The sequence below is a fragment of the Poromitra crassiceps genome, assembly GCF_964638095.1.
Source record: "Poromitra crassiceps genome assembly, chromosome: 28".
NCBI lineage: Eukaryota > Metazoa > Chordata > Actinopteri > Beryciformes > Melamphaidae > Poromitra > Poromitra crassiceps.
The window spans coordinates 5,667,375-5,683,317 of NC_139651.1; the positions used below are offsets into that span (position 1 = coordinate 5,667,375).

Sequence of the window (15,943 nt, forward strand, 5' to 3'; positions counted from 1 at the left end):
ATATCAGATGATTTGATCATTGATCAATATTACACTGTCGGTTAATTTGAAAACGTCACCCAAATAAAACAACTTGGGTTATGTTTCGGCAACTGACGTTGCTCAGTGGTTAGCAGGTTTTTGGAGGCTGGGTTGCTGTGGCTGTTTACTATGGAAGTGTGGTCAGCATAATCTGAGCACAGGAGCAATTTAAGATGATGTCTGAAAACCTAAAATTTGGGTGTTGAACTCTCAAAATGGGTTCAAATGTCAACAGCCTGCAACCGCTACCAGTTAACTTTGCATAATTAGACAGAATTCCACCACACAGTATTATAGAAGCTATGACACCTACTCTAACAAAATGACAGGTAGCATACAATTCTATGAAACGATGCAATCTTAAAAGGAGAGGTAGGGTGGGTGGTAGTTCCTTGTTTTGTTGCTTTTGTCTTGCCTGGGCCCACTCCACCGAGTTGGCTGTTTCCATTACTAGTTCGTTATACCAAGAGTGAAAGCTTGTACAGACTGGATACTCTGGGTTTTAGAGATGGTGAATCATGATCTTCATGTAACATTTTTTGATTGTGTTTTTTTCTTATACACTCACTAGCATTTTTAATGTACAACTAACAGGGTCTGGTGGTCAGTAAGTAAAATCCACTAACACTGCTCAGTCACTTCTCAGATAGCTCTCTCCTCCTCCTGGCTCTTATGCAATATGACACAGTTTCATCCATCCAGCCAGACTGGCCTGCTGCCTACGAAGAATGCTTGAGTGTGTGTGTGTGTGTGTGTGTGTGTGTGTGTGTGTGTGTGTGTGTGTGTGTGTGCGTGCGTGCGTGTGTGTGTGTGCGCACGTATATGTGTGTGTGTGTGTGTGTGTGTGTGTGCGCGTGTGCGCGTGCGTGCATGTGCGTTTGTCGTGTTGTGAATTCTTCAGGACGTGGAGCTGATTTTTAATGGATATAAAGTCTGCCTCAGTTTGCATCTCTCTCCAGAGACCATGTGGTTTTGGGGGAGGAAATGGAAGCTTTGGAGTTGGCCGCCCAGAGGAGGAGAGGAGAGGAGAGGAGAGGAGAGAGGAGAGAGGAGAGGAGGGGAGAGGAGAGAGGAGAGGAGGGGAGAGGAGAGAGGAGAGGAGGGGAGAGGAGAGAGGAGAGGAGGGGGGAGGAGAGGAGAGGAGGGGGGAGAGGAGATGGGAGAGGAGAGGAGGGGAGAGGAGAGGAGAGAGGAGAGGAGGGAGAGGAGAGAGGAGATCAGAGGAGAGGAGGGAGGAGAGGGAGATGGGAGAGTAGCGGAGGGGAGAGGAGTGGAGAGAGGAGAAGAGAAAACAGGAGGAAGAGAGGAGGGGAGGGGAGGGAGAGAGGAGAAGAGAGCAGCGTCTATCTTGTCTATGGCAGCCGCCATTGTTGTTATTACTCCTCTCCTCGGCGCACTTGACAACAGCAGTAGTCCCACCTGTTGCGCTGTTTATTGGCACTGTTTGCCTAATCATCAGTCTCCCTCTGCGCTGATTGGCTAATCATCAGTCTCCCTCGGCGCTGATTGGCTAATTGCGAGTCCGCTTCGGCGCTGATTGGCTAATCATTTGTTGAACTGAGGAAATGGCTGTTGCATATCATGCATGATGCCAGAGCAGAAGCAGCCAAAACTCAACTGAGTGGAGTGAGCGGATTGGAAGGTCTGAACCCAGGCAATATAGAAACATTTTGAAAAAAGAACATTAAGCATTAAACAGGTAGAAACACTGACTGGAGGCGGGGCTTTGAAGTCAAATGTCAGCCAAGTAACCACAACTTAAATAGGACATTCTTCTCGTGCTCTTTCAAACACGGCAGGAAAGAGGAAAGGAGACAAGATGAAACACAAAGGAGGCGAGGGGGAAGAGAGGAGGAAAGGAAAGGAGGAAGGAGGAGATCTGGCAGAACCCTATTAAGCTCCAGACTCCGGCAGACGTGAGTGCAGAGGAAAGAATTTCCTATTTCCATTTCCATCTCTCCCTCCCTCCCTCCCTCTCCCTCTCTCTCTCCCTCCCTCTCTCTCCCTCTCTCTCTCCCTCCCTCCCTCCCTCCCTCTCTCTCTCTCCCTCTCTGCCTCTCCCTCTCTCTCTCTCTCTCTCTCCTCCCTCCCTCCCTCTCTCTCTCCTCTCCTCCCTCCCTCCCTCTCTGCCTCTCCCTCTCTCCCTCCCTCCCTCTCCTCCCTCTCCCTCTCTCCTCTCTGCCTCTCTCTCTGCCTCTCTCTCTCTCTCTCTCTCTCTCACAAAAACCACCTGAACCGCTTTCACTGTCCAGCATTGGAGGATGCAAGCTCACACACCCTCCCCATTTATACACTTTTTACACATTTGCCTCAGTCTACCGCCGTGCGGCTCTCAAAGTCGGGTGTCCGACCGAGGGCCACCCGAGGGTGCCCCCCGAGGAGGAGGGTTCCAGGGCCTCCCTTTAAGGCGATCCAATGCGGTCCCACACGGCAAAAAAAATAAGGAATAGTTTAACTTCGCAAAGTTTGAATTCACTCGAAAATGATCCCAATTAGAGGGTGTATGAGGCGGCGGGTGTAGACAGAAATCTTCCCATCTGGGCTCGCCGGGGAATAACGCTTATCAAAATGGAGGCTCTATAAACGTGAGGTTATTTGCGAGTTCGTGACATGAAAACGTTGGAGAAAAGCTCTGCTTGCCTCAGCCATAGCATGATCAGTACAGCACAGCTGGCACATACACAGCAGCCTACACAGAGACGGGGCTCTGAGCCATTTCCCCCCCCCCCCACCCCCCCTTTTTTAACCAAACTCTCCACTTTTTTTTTTTTGCGTCAAGGAGGAGGTTTCAATTATTGCATGCGCCCCAGATATGAACATATGGAAAGAATTTATTTATACAGGTTGTCAAAAGTGCCGGTGGTCTTTTCCTTGGGTGGTGTTATGTAACTTTTTTGGGGGTGCAGCCCAGTTCTCAAGGTCAAGCCGTTCTGGTTAATGACCGCGCACAGGGGAGACATTGTGGGGAGAGAAAAGAGTCTGAGTGTGGTTTTAATTGTCTCCCCAAACTAACGTGATAACATGAGACAGCTTCGAGCGCCGCCGCGCGCGCGGGGGACCGGGGCGCACGCTGCTGCACACTTGGACCCCGGCTCGACGTCTTGTTGTGTCTCTCCGCAGAGAGACACAAGAAAGAAGGTATGAATGACTGGAGGAGTTTTTCGAGCGGGCTTTGCTATGTCCCCACCGGAGCAATTTAGAGAGAGAGGAGTGGCGTCAGCGGGAGGACCGAAATGCGTGACTCGTTAGCCAATGAACAGCCGGGAAGGGGTCTCGCGCTACTTTTGAATGCTAAAATAAAGCTGATAATGTAGAATTTGATTCTTAAAAAAAAAAAAAAAAAAATGAAAGTACAACACAAACTGTCCATTTTGCTGCAACTCGACAGTGCTGCTTAATCCAGGACCTTACTTCCTGGAACTCTTGAGAGTAAAAAAACTGGTCCGTTGGAGTGAATGGAGATGTCTCGACTCTTCTATATACACGGCTCTGGTCCTCACTATTTACAGTAGCAGGTTCTTAGTTATACAAACATAGCTGCTCTGGAGGCAGAAACAATCAGTTCAACCTCAAAGAAAGGCTGAAGCCGTGGAGCCACAGTTGTTCAGAGCAGTTAGCTTAGCTGGTAAACTTGAACGGTAGATAAGGAACTCTAGTAATAATATAAATAAATCATTCGTTTACATTTAAATGACTTCTTTGTTCATTCATTCATGACCACGGCAGTCATGATGTTGGAAGATCAGCAGGCTAACTAGCTTACCTAGCCCACGGATGTTTTCTGCACAAAATGAGGGATTCTGACCTTGTCAAGGGCTACTGGGAAAATCAATAGGTGTGTAAAAGGATAACTATTTTGCCTAAGATCTTTGGATTTAATATAGATTTGTTAAGGCAGGTGGAGAACCAGTTTTAATGCCGCAATGAAAATGACAACACTTCAGTGGTTTAGGCTAACAAGCTAATATGGCTAGTTTGACCTTGAAAGGTCAAGTAGGCTAACTAACCTATAACTTATTCTGCGTTCACGACACCTCGGAACTCGGAAGAAAATTAGCTTTGACTGGTCTAATGCTACTGGTCTAATGTTACTGGTCTGGTCTAATGTTACTGGTCTGGTCTAATGCTACTGGTCTGGTCTAATGTTACTGCTGCTCTCTGGCTCCGCCCACTCAGGTTTAAACTCAACCAATGAGATGGTTTCTGCCTCCGGAGCACTTCTGCCTCCAAGAAATGTTTGTAGAACTAAAAGTCCAATCTGCTATTAACTATTGCAACGTTTCCGTGACAACGTTTCCTCGCTGCTCGTTAGCGTTTGTGACGAGATCGAGATCCTAACGAGTTTCCAGACGATCAAAAACGGCTTCGCTTCAAGAGAAGGCTTTTTGCTCTGCCACTTAAGAAAGAAATTGTCTGGGTTGAATTCCTCTCACTAGAAAGATCTATAATCTTGGCAAAGAGACGCCAAGAGGGTTAGAAAAATATTCACATTATTCATGTAAAAGCGGAGAGAGAGAGAGACACCCAGAGACAGAGAGAGAGAGAGACACACACAGAGAGACACAGAGAGAGAGAGAGAGAGAGAGAGAGACACACAGAGACACACAGAGACACAGAGAGAGAGAGAGAGAGAGAGAGAGAGACACACACACACACACACACACACAGAGACAGAGAGAGAGACAGAGAGAGACAGAGAGAGACAGAGAGAGAGAGAGAGAGAGACAGAGACACACAGAGAGACACAGAGAGAGAGACAGAGAGAGAGAGAGACGGTGGCTCTGTGTTAGATAGCGGTAGGTAGCAGCGAGCGAGCGAGGAGCCCCAGCAGCAGCAGGTTCCAACAAGAAGGTTGCAGAGGGGAGATTCACATTAAATAAGGAAACATCTGCATTCCACACAGCCGCTCTTACAACACACTGAGGAGCTGAATGCACATCAAAGCAGGGGGAGATACCCCGTAAATGCTGCTCTGGAACCTATGATTTATTACTGCTGCTTCCCCGGGATGTTCAACTGCCCCCAATTCAGCCAGGAGGGCGGAGACAGAGGCAGACGAGACGACTGCCCCCCGCTTCAGCCAGGAGGGGCGGAGAGAGAGAGAGAGAGAGGCAGACGGTCGTTCGTTCAAGCAGATTCCTTGCCTACCCAACAGTCCCGGGTTCGAGACCCCGTGTTACTGGTCGGGCGTCCATGTAGGCACAATTGGCCGTGTCTGCTGGTGGGAAAAGCCGGATTAATGGTATATGTGTCCTGGTCACTGCACTATAGGGTCTCCTCTGATTGGTCGGGGCGTCTGTACGGGGGGGATGGGATAACTCCCATGCGCTACGTCCTGCCGGTGAAACTCCTCGCTGTCAGGTGAAAAGAAGCGGCTGGCGACTGACTGCACATGTATCGGAGGAAGCAGCTAGCCTACACCTCTCTCCAGATCAGCAGAGGGGGTGGTTTTTGAAGACCAATACTGTTAGTAAGTATTTAATCCAGAATTTCGCTTCCATTGTACAGCACAGTACTCCCACTCACCTTGGACAGCAGCACAGTACTCACAATGTACAGTACCACAGTACTCACAATGTACAGTACCACAGTATGCACACTCACCTTGTACAGTAGCACAGTACTCTCACTCACCTTGTACAGTAGCACAGTACTCACCTTGTACAGTAGCACAGTACTCTCACTCACCTTGTACAGTAGCACAGTACTCACCTTGTACAGTAGCACAGTACTCTCACTCACCTTGTACAGTAGCACAGTACTCTCACTCACCTTGTACAGAACCACAGTACTCTCACTCACCTTGTACAGCACCACAGTACTCTCACTCACCTTGTACAGTACCATAGTACTCTCACTCACCTTGTACAGCACCACAGTACTCTCACTCACCTTGTACAGCACCACAGTACTCTCACTCACCTTGTACAGTACCATAGTACTCTCACTCACCTTGTACAGTACCATAGTACTCTCACTCACCTTGTACAGTAGCACAGTACTCTCACTCATCTTGTACAGTAGCACAGTACTCTCACTCACCTTGTACAGTACCATAGTACTCTCACTCACCTTGTACAGTACCATAGTACTCTCACTCACCTTGTACAGTAGCACAGTACTCTCACTCACCTTGTACAGTAGCACAGTACTCTCACTCATCTTGTACAGTAGCACAGTACTCTCACTCACCTTGTACAGTAGCACAGTACTCTCACTCACCTTGGACAGTAGCACAGTACTCTCACTCACCTTGGACAGTAGCACAGTACTCTCACTCACCTTGGACAGTAGCACAGTAGCGGCGCTGGTCAGTGGCGTTGGTATGGTGCGCCACTGGAGCTGGAGTGGGAGCGGTCCTAGCCGAGCGTGGCTGTCGGACCAGCCGGTGCTTCAGGCCAGAGAAGGACTGGGACGGATCGTTCTCCCCCACAGGCTGGATGAACAGGCTGTCCTCCCCGAGCTGGACCAGCCCGGTCTGTGCAGGGAAACACACAGGGCAAACCAGGCCATATGTTACACATCCTCCATGGGGAAATCGAGCTGTTGTAGTAATGAGGTAGACACAATAGAGAGGCAAGGTGACCGCCTACTTCCTGCTTCAGCACTGTACCAGAGATTTTCATCCGCCATTTATTTTCCCATAGACGTTTTGTAAAATGCTTATAAAAATAGTTTTACTTGTTCAAACCAAACGGTTCAGAGAAACAGGGGAGACCACATGACATTTCACTTGGACCAAAACGTTGGGGTGAAAACGCGGATTTAAAGAAAATATTTTTTCTATGCCGTTTCTGTTTTATATTTGAGTGTGTGTGTGTGTGTGTGTGTGTGTGTGTGTGTGTGTGTGTGTGTGTGTGTGTGTGTGTGTGTGCGTGTGTGTGTGTGTGTGTGCGTGTGTGTGTGTGTGTGTGTGCTCTTTCATCCCCTGACACGTGCACAGAGAGACACACACTCCGTACATGAATCAAGCCGGGGTGAAGGGAGAGCACCATAACATTAGGTCAGGATTCATGGCGGTGTTGTAAAGGTACATCTGGCAGCAGGCCTGTGAAAACCACTTCACAGGACATTAACAAGCAGAGATGGGAAGTAACTGTAACTAAGTACAAATACTTTGTTACTGTACTTAGGTATCTGTACTTTTACAGAGTATTTATTTATTTATTTTTCTGACAAATCTTTCCTTTTACATTTTAACACAAATATCTGTACTTTCTACTTCTTACATTTTCAAAACAGGCTAGTTACTTTAGTTTCATGCACGACGGACAGAAACGATGTAATGTTTGTCTGTCTCTCGTGTCTCACGCTCTCCCAGCTTTCACACATGTTTTCACATGTGAAAACATGTTAAATTTCACATGTGAAAACATGTTAAATTTCACATGTGAAAACATGTTAAATTTCACATGTGAAACACATGTGGAACACGTGAAACATGTGCTTTGCCCATGGGAAGTGTGTGGTTTTGGAACGTTTTCACATGTGAAATGTGTGAAACCCATGTAAATTCCCATGTGATTACATGTGAAACCTATGTGATTACATGTGAAACCCATGTAAATGTTGTTTTCCACATGTGGAAAACATGTTGCCATACAACATGTGGCAATACATGTTATCACATGTTATAACATGTTTTCCACATGTGAAAATGTTCCAAAACCACACGCTTCCCATGGGTTTCACATGTTTCACATGTGAAATGTGTCCACATGTTTCACCACATGTGGACACGTGGTGAAACATGTGGACACATGTGAACCTCATGTGTTTTTTCTGTAAGGGATATTAATATGACGTGAGTTAGCTATGCACAGAAACAGCCGGTAGAAATACATTACATTTTTTTTTTTTTATTAAGTTGAATCAGTACTTCTACATTCACCAGTCTTTTGTGACACAAGTTACTGTACTTCTACTTACAGTAAGTAAAGAATGTGTGTACACACTACAGTACCTTTCCCAACTCTGTTCACAAGCCATCCCTGCTACTATCAGGGAGCGTACTGTTCCTATGGCAACGGCCCACCACTTTGTGTTGGAGGATAAGCCTCACAATGACCTGAGGTTATGAAAACATCAACAGTAGCAGCAGGGGTTCCACACACTCATTCACAAAAATATTTTATGAGATGTATTTCTGACAACAGAGAGACTGACTGAAGGATGACTGCTGCCGGCTGCTCGCTTAGTAGAACATCTTGTATGCACACACGCACGCGTGCGCGCACACACACACACACACACACACACACACACACACACACACACACACACACACACACACACACACACACACACACACACACACACACACACACACACACACACACACACACACACACACACACACGGTCGGTGGTTCGATCCCCGCCTCCTCCAGTCTGCGTGTCGAAGTGCCCTTGGGCAAGATACCGAACCCCAAATTGCTCCCGATGGTGTTCCAGCACCCTGCGTGGAGGCTTGCTGCCATCGTTGTGTGAATGGGTGAATGTACCTACTGACTGTAAAGCGCTTTGGATAAAAGCGCTATATAAATGCAGGCAATTTGCCATTTGTATATCTGCACACAGTGAAGTTTTCACAAGTCCAGAAGCATTTCTGAAACTTTTAAACACATTTTAAAGAGGTTTCATGGCCCCTAGAGGGTCATGAACTTCACCCAACACATAATAAACCAATGAAAACCCCTGTATTAGAGTAGTAATTGGCAACATTTTCATATAAATAAATGTCAATTTTTCTACTGTCTGTCGTAAGCTTTTCCATTTATTACATTTATATTGATATTGATATTGTGATATGACATAAGATATCGCCTTAGATTTTGGATATCGTAATATCGTGATTATGGCCTAAGTGTTGTCTTATCCTGGTTTTAAAGGCTGCATTACAGTAAAGTGATGTAATGTTCTGAGCTTACCAGACTGTTGTATTATTTGCCTCTACCCACTTAGACATCATATCCACATTACTGATGATTATTATTTACCAAAAATCTCATTGTGCAAATATTTTGTGAAAGCACCAATCTTTATTGTCACAATATCGATATTGTAGTATTTGGTGAAAAATATTGTAATATATCTCCCATTTGGCTTTGACTTATAACGGAACATTTAAGTCCACTTCATAGAAAACACATATATACTGTGCATTGCCATTCAGCATATGAATATCGAGATATGATTGATAACCCTAACTTAGATACCTTTACTGTTGTGTACATACTTTGATTATATTGTTGGGAATCTATATTTGCAGTACTGTGGCAGCGAGAGAGGGGAGTCAATTCCATTGTACATGTTACATAGGGCAATAAAGACTGTTAAACTCTTGAACCTGAACTGTGTGATTGACCGGTGCAGAAATACCACAGCGATGAAGACCGAGCAACAAAGATGGAGAAGGAGAACATCAAACACGCAAAGATCTCAAAGATGACCACTTTTTTAAAAAAAACTGCCATCACTGGAAAAAGCTAAAAAAAAAGAGGCTGTATGTGTGAGAGATGGGTTTAAATTAAAGACACCCTCCAGTTTGTTTTTTCTACCTGTACAACAGTTGGTTTTCTATTTCCACCTTCCGAAGCTAGATTTTGCGAGCTTTTGACGCGACCGCCACAATAACAACAACAACAACAACAATAGCAGCAGCGGTAAACAGTGGCACGACGCGACAGCACAATGGTAGCTGCCACTGAGTGTGGGCTGCTGTGTGCGGGGCCGCTCTGAATAATGTGTGGTATGCCATAAAACACAGCAGCAGCAGCAGCAGCAGGAGCTAAAGGCTGCTCCAGTGTGTGGCTCCGGCCTCCCTGCAGGCATCCTGCTCCCAGCTGAGCCCCCTGGGGCCAACAAACTCTGTGACGCAGCATCACATGGTGGACTGGAGGACAGATTACAGTCGTTCTACAGCTCCACAAACATGGAGACATGATACTATACATAAGCATTAGCTGTGGTACGGCGGAGAGAGAGAGAGCTACTGTATATCGCAACTAAGGCTGGGTTAAAAAAAACACACGATATATCGATATCGTATCGATATTGATTTGAAGGAACTGATATCGATTAGTAAATGCCAATATCAATCTTTTAATATATAATGCCTTTTCCAGTGGTGGATGCTTGAAGCTTTATAGCCATCACACACTGCCTCCATCAAAGTGTGGGAGCGAGCCAAGCTTCAAATGTCGCTGCTGCAATGATCAAAGCTGCCATGGTGGAAGTTTCACAAACATGACAAGGGGCGGCTGTAGCTCAGGAGGTAGAGCGGGTGGTCCACTAATCGCTTTGGATAAAAGAGGTCGGTGGTTCGATTCCCGCCTCCTCCAGTCTGCATGTCGAAGTGTCCTTGGGGAAGATACTGAACCCCAAAATTGTTCCTGATGGTGCGCCAGCACCCTGCGTGGTAGCTTGCCTCCGTCGGTGTATGAATGGGTGAATGTACCTACTGATTGTAAAGCGCTTTGGATAAAACTGCTATATAAATGCAGGCCATTCACCATTTACCATGACAACATGGCATGACAACATGACATGACAACATGACATTCAAACATGACAAACATGACATGACAACCAAACATGACATGACAACATGACATGACAAACATGATCGTTGACAGGTAACTGTGAATACAATCACTATAACCCCCCACACACCGTCTGTCTGTCTGCCTGTCTGTCTGAGCACTGTCGGAGAACCTTGCTGCATAGAAGTGGCATATTTTTAATGAGTTCACAAAACTGCCCTCGGGACGACGCTATAGAGTTCCTGCAGCAACCAAGAATATCTACAAAAAATCTTTCATACCAAACGCAATAAATCTGCTAAATTCATAAACGTCAGACTCATCCACATCAGAACCATGTCCGTTATCACTGTCTGTAATGTGCTGTTGTCCTGTTGTCTTGTTATATGTTGTATTATGTACCCTATCATTTCCTGTGCTGTGTACTGTGCTGTGTACTGTACTTTTCATGTGTGCAAGCAAACCTGTGAAGCCAAAGACAAATTTCCACATTGTGGACAACAATAAATTGAATTGAATTGAATTAATGGGGGGAAACTGATTTTCTTGACACGACTAGTACTCCTTATGCTTTAAGATACGGAGTTCACATGAATGCTGCCCGTGTGTTACGTGAAAACAAGTATGTTGACAAAGCAACCTTTGCTAATTACGACTGTATAATCATTGCCTAATCGCCTCATTTAATTAGCTTATTAGCATTAGCGCTTAATATGTTGAACATGTCACAGCGATCATGGCGGCCACTAGGCAGCCAAAGTGCTGGTTTGTGTCTTAGTCTGGAATGGAGCCAAGCTTCAAACTCTGCTGCTCCAATCAGACGTGTCGTGTTGAACGCACAAATACCAGCCAATTTGTCCAACTGGCCTCTCATTTCAGCTACCACACAGACACACACACACACACACACACACACACACACACACACACACACACACACACACACACACACACACACACACACACACACACACACACACACACACACACACACACACACACACACACACGCACACACACACTTTGTTTGACCTGAACCTCAGCCAAGAACAACCTATGATTTAAACAGCATAAATAAAGTGCCTGCGGTGCCACTGTGCCACACTGAGGAGCTGACGTGACGGCATGTGTCGCGCGCCGACACGCGGGGGTGACTGAAGGCACTGCGCCTGCAGGGCCTGCTGGATAGTGTTACCCGCAGCCTGCTCCAGATCACTGTCACACACAGGCCAGCAGCCAGTCAGCCCTAACACATGGCGCTGAGAGGTGTGTGCTTCTGTCAGTGTTGGAGAAGTAAAAAAAAAAACTGTGCTTTACCAAACTATTACATCACAATGGAAAGTTAAAATACAACTTACAAAATACAACACCAGCGGCCAGCTTTAGTATCATTAGTAGTATATCTGAAAACGGTAAACAGTTTTGCAGGCATTCATTTAGTTTGACAGTTATTGAGAGCTGATTTGAGTGAAGTTGTGGACCAGTGATGTCATTCAGTGCATGAATGACATCGCTGGTCCACAACTGAACTCAAATCAACTCTCAATAACTGTCAAACTAAACTGTTTACAGTTTTTCGGATATACTACTGATGATAGAAAGCTGGATGAAAATCGGCGGAGTGTTCCTTTAACTACTCTCATAACTTGCTCATAGCTCATAGCTCATAGCTCATATTTTGTCAAACTAAAACTACTTTCAAAAAGTAGTTAAACTACATCCAAACTACATCACGGGAAATGATCACAATCCGAGTCTGGAATCTCACATTGTTACATGGAGGTAGTGTACAACTGAACTGCACTGGGTAAGTGTAGGTGGGTGTGTTTGATTTAGAGACTAGGGCACGCCAATCCTCACTTAGGCAGCCTGACGATGTGTTTTAAGGAGAGCATAGGGAGCAGTTGTTGAGGTGGAATCTGGAAAGTCATAGTAGTAGGCTTACTAGGCTATTCCATCACAGACATCTTGGCGATTTTAATCAAAGAGCAGGTGATTGTCATTAAATGACGACTGTGGCCAGTGAGAATACTAGGGAAATGTAGTTTGTAATTAACTACCTAAACTACATGACCCAAAGTAGTTAACTACGAAAAAAGCTATACTGTAGCCTATGTAAACTGAATGTTAACTACTCTTTTCTGTATGGGGAAGGGTGAAGACTTTGTCCTGTCATAGCTGTCACCACGCCTGACCTGGTTAGCTCCCATGAATGGATATAAGATTAAAAAATGTTCAAAAAACAAACTCCTTTGGTATTTGGTAAGTTTGGTGTGTGTGTGTGTGTGTGTGTGTGTGTGTGTGTGTGTGTGTGTGTGTGTGTGTGTGTGTGTGTGTGTGTGTGTGTGTGTGTGTGTGTGTGTGTGCGTGCGCGCGCGCGCGTGCGTGCGTGCGTGCGTGCGTGCGTGCGTGCGTGCGTGCGTGTGCGTGCGTGCGTGTGCGCGACCTCCCTCTCCTGGCTGTCATGCTGTAAGAGAGCTGATTGGCTGGCTGGCCACAGCTTGATTCCAGCTCAGTAGGAGAGACTGGAGTGAACTGGGAAACTGGGAATGATTCAATTCACTTGGCCACCCAAACAGACGCACACATTAGACCCCACGGACCCCACTATGGGAAGACTATAGTGACTAAGACTAAGACTAAGACTAAGACTAAGAGAATGAAAGTACTCCTTGTATATTCTCTAACGGGGATCATTCCTAGTGAACTGCATTATAGTGAAATTAAACTATTCCTCAGTTTGCCCACTTTGAGAACCCCTGGGTTACAGACAGTTAGAGGTCTCAGTTTATGTTGTTTCTATCTATCAAGCACTCACTCATGTGTCCTGCCAAAGTGTCCTTGAGCAAGAACCTTACCTGCTCACTCATTGTAGATCGCTCTGGATCAAAGCATCATGCCTAAATTAACATATGCATAGAGCAGTGGTTCTAAAAGAGGGCCCCCCCCCCCTTCCCGCAGGGATCCTTGAGGGGGTTCCAGGGGGTCCCCAGCAAAAAGGGGGACCATTTATTTCCCCTATAATTCCATCCATAAGTAACACAATGACAGAATGTATAATAGGACTATGTTGGTCATGGTCTCATACACTTTCTGCAATCAAACATGTAAGCAAAGATCTGTATCAGATGGGGGACCCCGGGACAAAATCTGATCAAATGGGGGTCTGTGAACTCATTTGGGTCAGTTTAGGGGTCCTCCTTGACATGAAAAAAGGTTTGACAACCACTGGCATAGAGACTATAATAACAGATGAGGCAACAACACAGTGGTTACAGATAGCAATCAAGACCCGGCTTCAGCAAGTATCCAGCCTGCGGGAGTGCCCATGAGCAGGACACTGAAGCCCTACAGATACCTGCACACACACACTGTGCATTTGCTCTGTAAAACAGCACTATCTAACCTAATGTGGTGTTGCGGTCTTCTGCTGCCTGTAGGGAATTTTGTATTTTCTCATGCCCCCCCTCCCCGCCCCCCTTTTTCACAAAGAGGTCAAAAGGTCACGCTCATTTGCAGCCCTGGAGCTGGCAGGGATCCAGTGTCACGCTCAAGGGCACTTCAGCAGCGTGAGGGGCTTTGAACCCGGGCCCTCTGGTTAATTAACCAATACAAGTTATTACCTTGTCGTGCCTTCTTCTATACCAAGGGCCACTTCAAGTACAATTTAGCTGCATTTAGCTGCATGATGTACAATTAGGCTCAGTCTGGCTCCAGGGCACTCCAGCAGGGGGGATTTTTCACGCTCGCGAACCGACTTGATCTCACCGAATCTCGTACAAATACCACGGTATTACACTTTCAACATGCGTGCTGCAAAAGGCTGCAAAAGTCCAATTTCACGTGCAGTTTATACGCATTTCCTATACGGCTTGCTTTGAACCCTGACCATCCTGTTGGAGGAAGGGGTGGAACCAATTAGTCCAGCCTGCTGCCCTGTTAATTAGAATCTAAATCAGTGATTCTCAACAATGGACCCATCATTTAGTGCATTATGGACCGCCATTCGATGAGATTTTGTCTCACAGACCCAAATTTAGCGTTATAGCTACTTATTTTTTGATAGCATTTTATCCAGAACTCCATGACTATCTGTAGGTAGAGCGATAACACTGAAGCTATGACCAAAACAGTCATTCATCTACATTCTGTCATTCTCTAATGGTGTTGTTAACTTCTTGTAAATTAAATAATGGTGAACCCCCTCAAGGAGCCCTGGTGGTCCCCGGACCCCCACGTTGAGAACCACTGGTCTAAACTGCTATCTGTTGTGAAATAAAAAATATAATATAATATAATAAAAAGTCAAATAAAATAATATAAACATCAAGAAACTGAAGATTGGGACATTTACCAGCCCGCCGCAGGTGCTGAGTGACGCCAGAGAGTCCGTGTGGTTGACAATCCATCCCGAGTAGAAGCACAGGCGCTCCGGGGAGAGGCGGGTCACCTTTGCGCTCTGGTCCCCGCGCCTCTCCTCCACCGCGAAGTCCGCGGAGAGGAACGCGTCGTCCCGCCTCAGCTCCAAGCGGAGGGTCCTGCCGAAAGCGGGCAGCGCCAGCACCAAGCTGTCCTCCTCCTCTCCCCCCGGCGGGGCGTCCTGCTGCAGGGAGCTGTCCTCCTCTCTCCCCCGGCTCTCGTGCGGAGAGCGCCGGGCTCTGCGCCGGGACAGGTGCGCCTCCTGTCCGGACAGCAGCCTGGGAACCACTTCATCCGTCTCCAGCTCTCCGGACTGGGCTGTGTGTGTGAGGAGGGAGTGAGTGAGTGGGACAGCTCAACATCAGAAGCGAGCACAAAAAAAGTTGCCTTCTTCTCTGACTTGGTGAACTGCTTGAACTGTCTGCTGCGTGACTAAAAACTTGAGAGCTGGATCTGCAAGCAGGCAACACCAATTAGGAATAGTGTGCAAGCCATTACGCCATTGATTACTCAATATAGCCAGTGCCAAAGTATCACATACAGGAGGAAACCGTGTCCCCAATATTGACTATATTTGAGTGTTTTGAAATCAATTCCTTCTTTGACTGGGGGAAATGAATGACTTAAGTCAAAGCGCAGCTGTGAATCAGACGTACAAAGCGTATATAACCCATGCGTAAACCCCAGTACTCACCAGTCAATCCGATGCAGAGCAGGGAGAGCAGCAGGACAAGCTGGATAACATGGCTGTCATGCATGATAAAGCCAAGCAGCACGGTGTGCTATCTGTAAAGGGAGGACTGTGAGGGGGTGAAGCGCTTTGCAAAGCACTGAGAGCGGACTAAGCAACTTTTCCTAAAGTTGGAGAAGTTGCTGTGATTCAGCCTGGAGTCAATTTGTAGCTATGGACACGCCTCCCGCAGCCCAATCCCCGCCTCTGCGGACGCCTGATTGGTACAC

General features: G+C 46.5%; 1 protein-coding gene across 1 annotated transcript in view; it reads right to left on the bottom strand.

Annotated features, from left to right (window-relative positions):
* Nucleotides 1-15,741, bottom strand: part of adamts17 (ADAM metallopeptidase with thrombospondin type 1 motif, 17) — a gene marked incomplete at its 5' end in the record, with an annotated part of 135,570 nt that extends 119,829 nt beyond the window's left edge. Inside the window, 3 exons of the mRNA XM_083662099.1 lie at nucleotides 6,304-6,499; nucleotides 14,919-15,301; nucleotides 15,678-15,741. Of these exons, the coding sequence (XP_083518225.1) occupies nucleotides 6,304-6,499; nucleotides 14,919-15,301; nucleotides 15,678-15,741 (643 nt within the window). The remainder of the gene's footprint in view (nucleotides 1-6,303; nucleotides 6,500-14,918; nucleotides 15,302-15,677) is intronic.
* Between the last annotated feature and the right edge of the window lie 202 nt (nucleotides 15,742-15,943).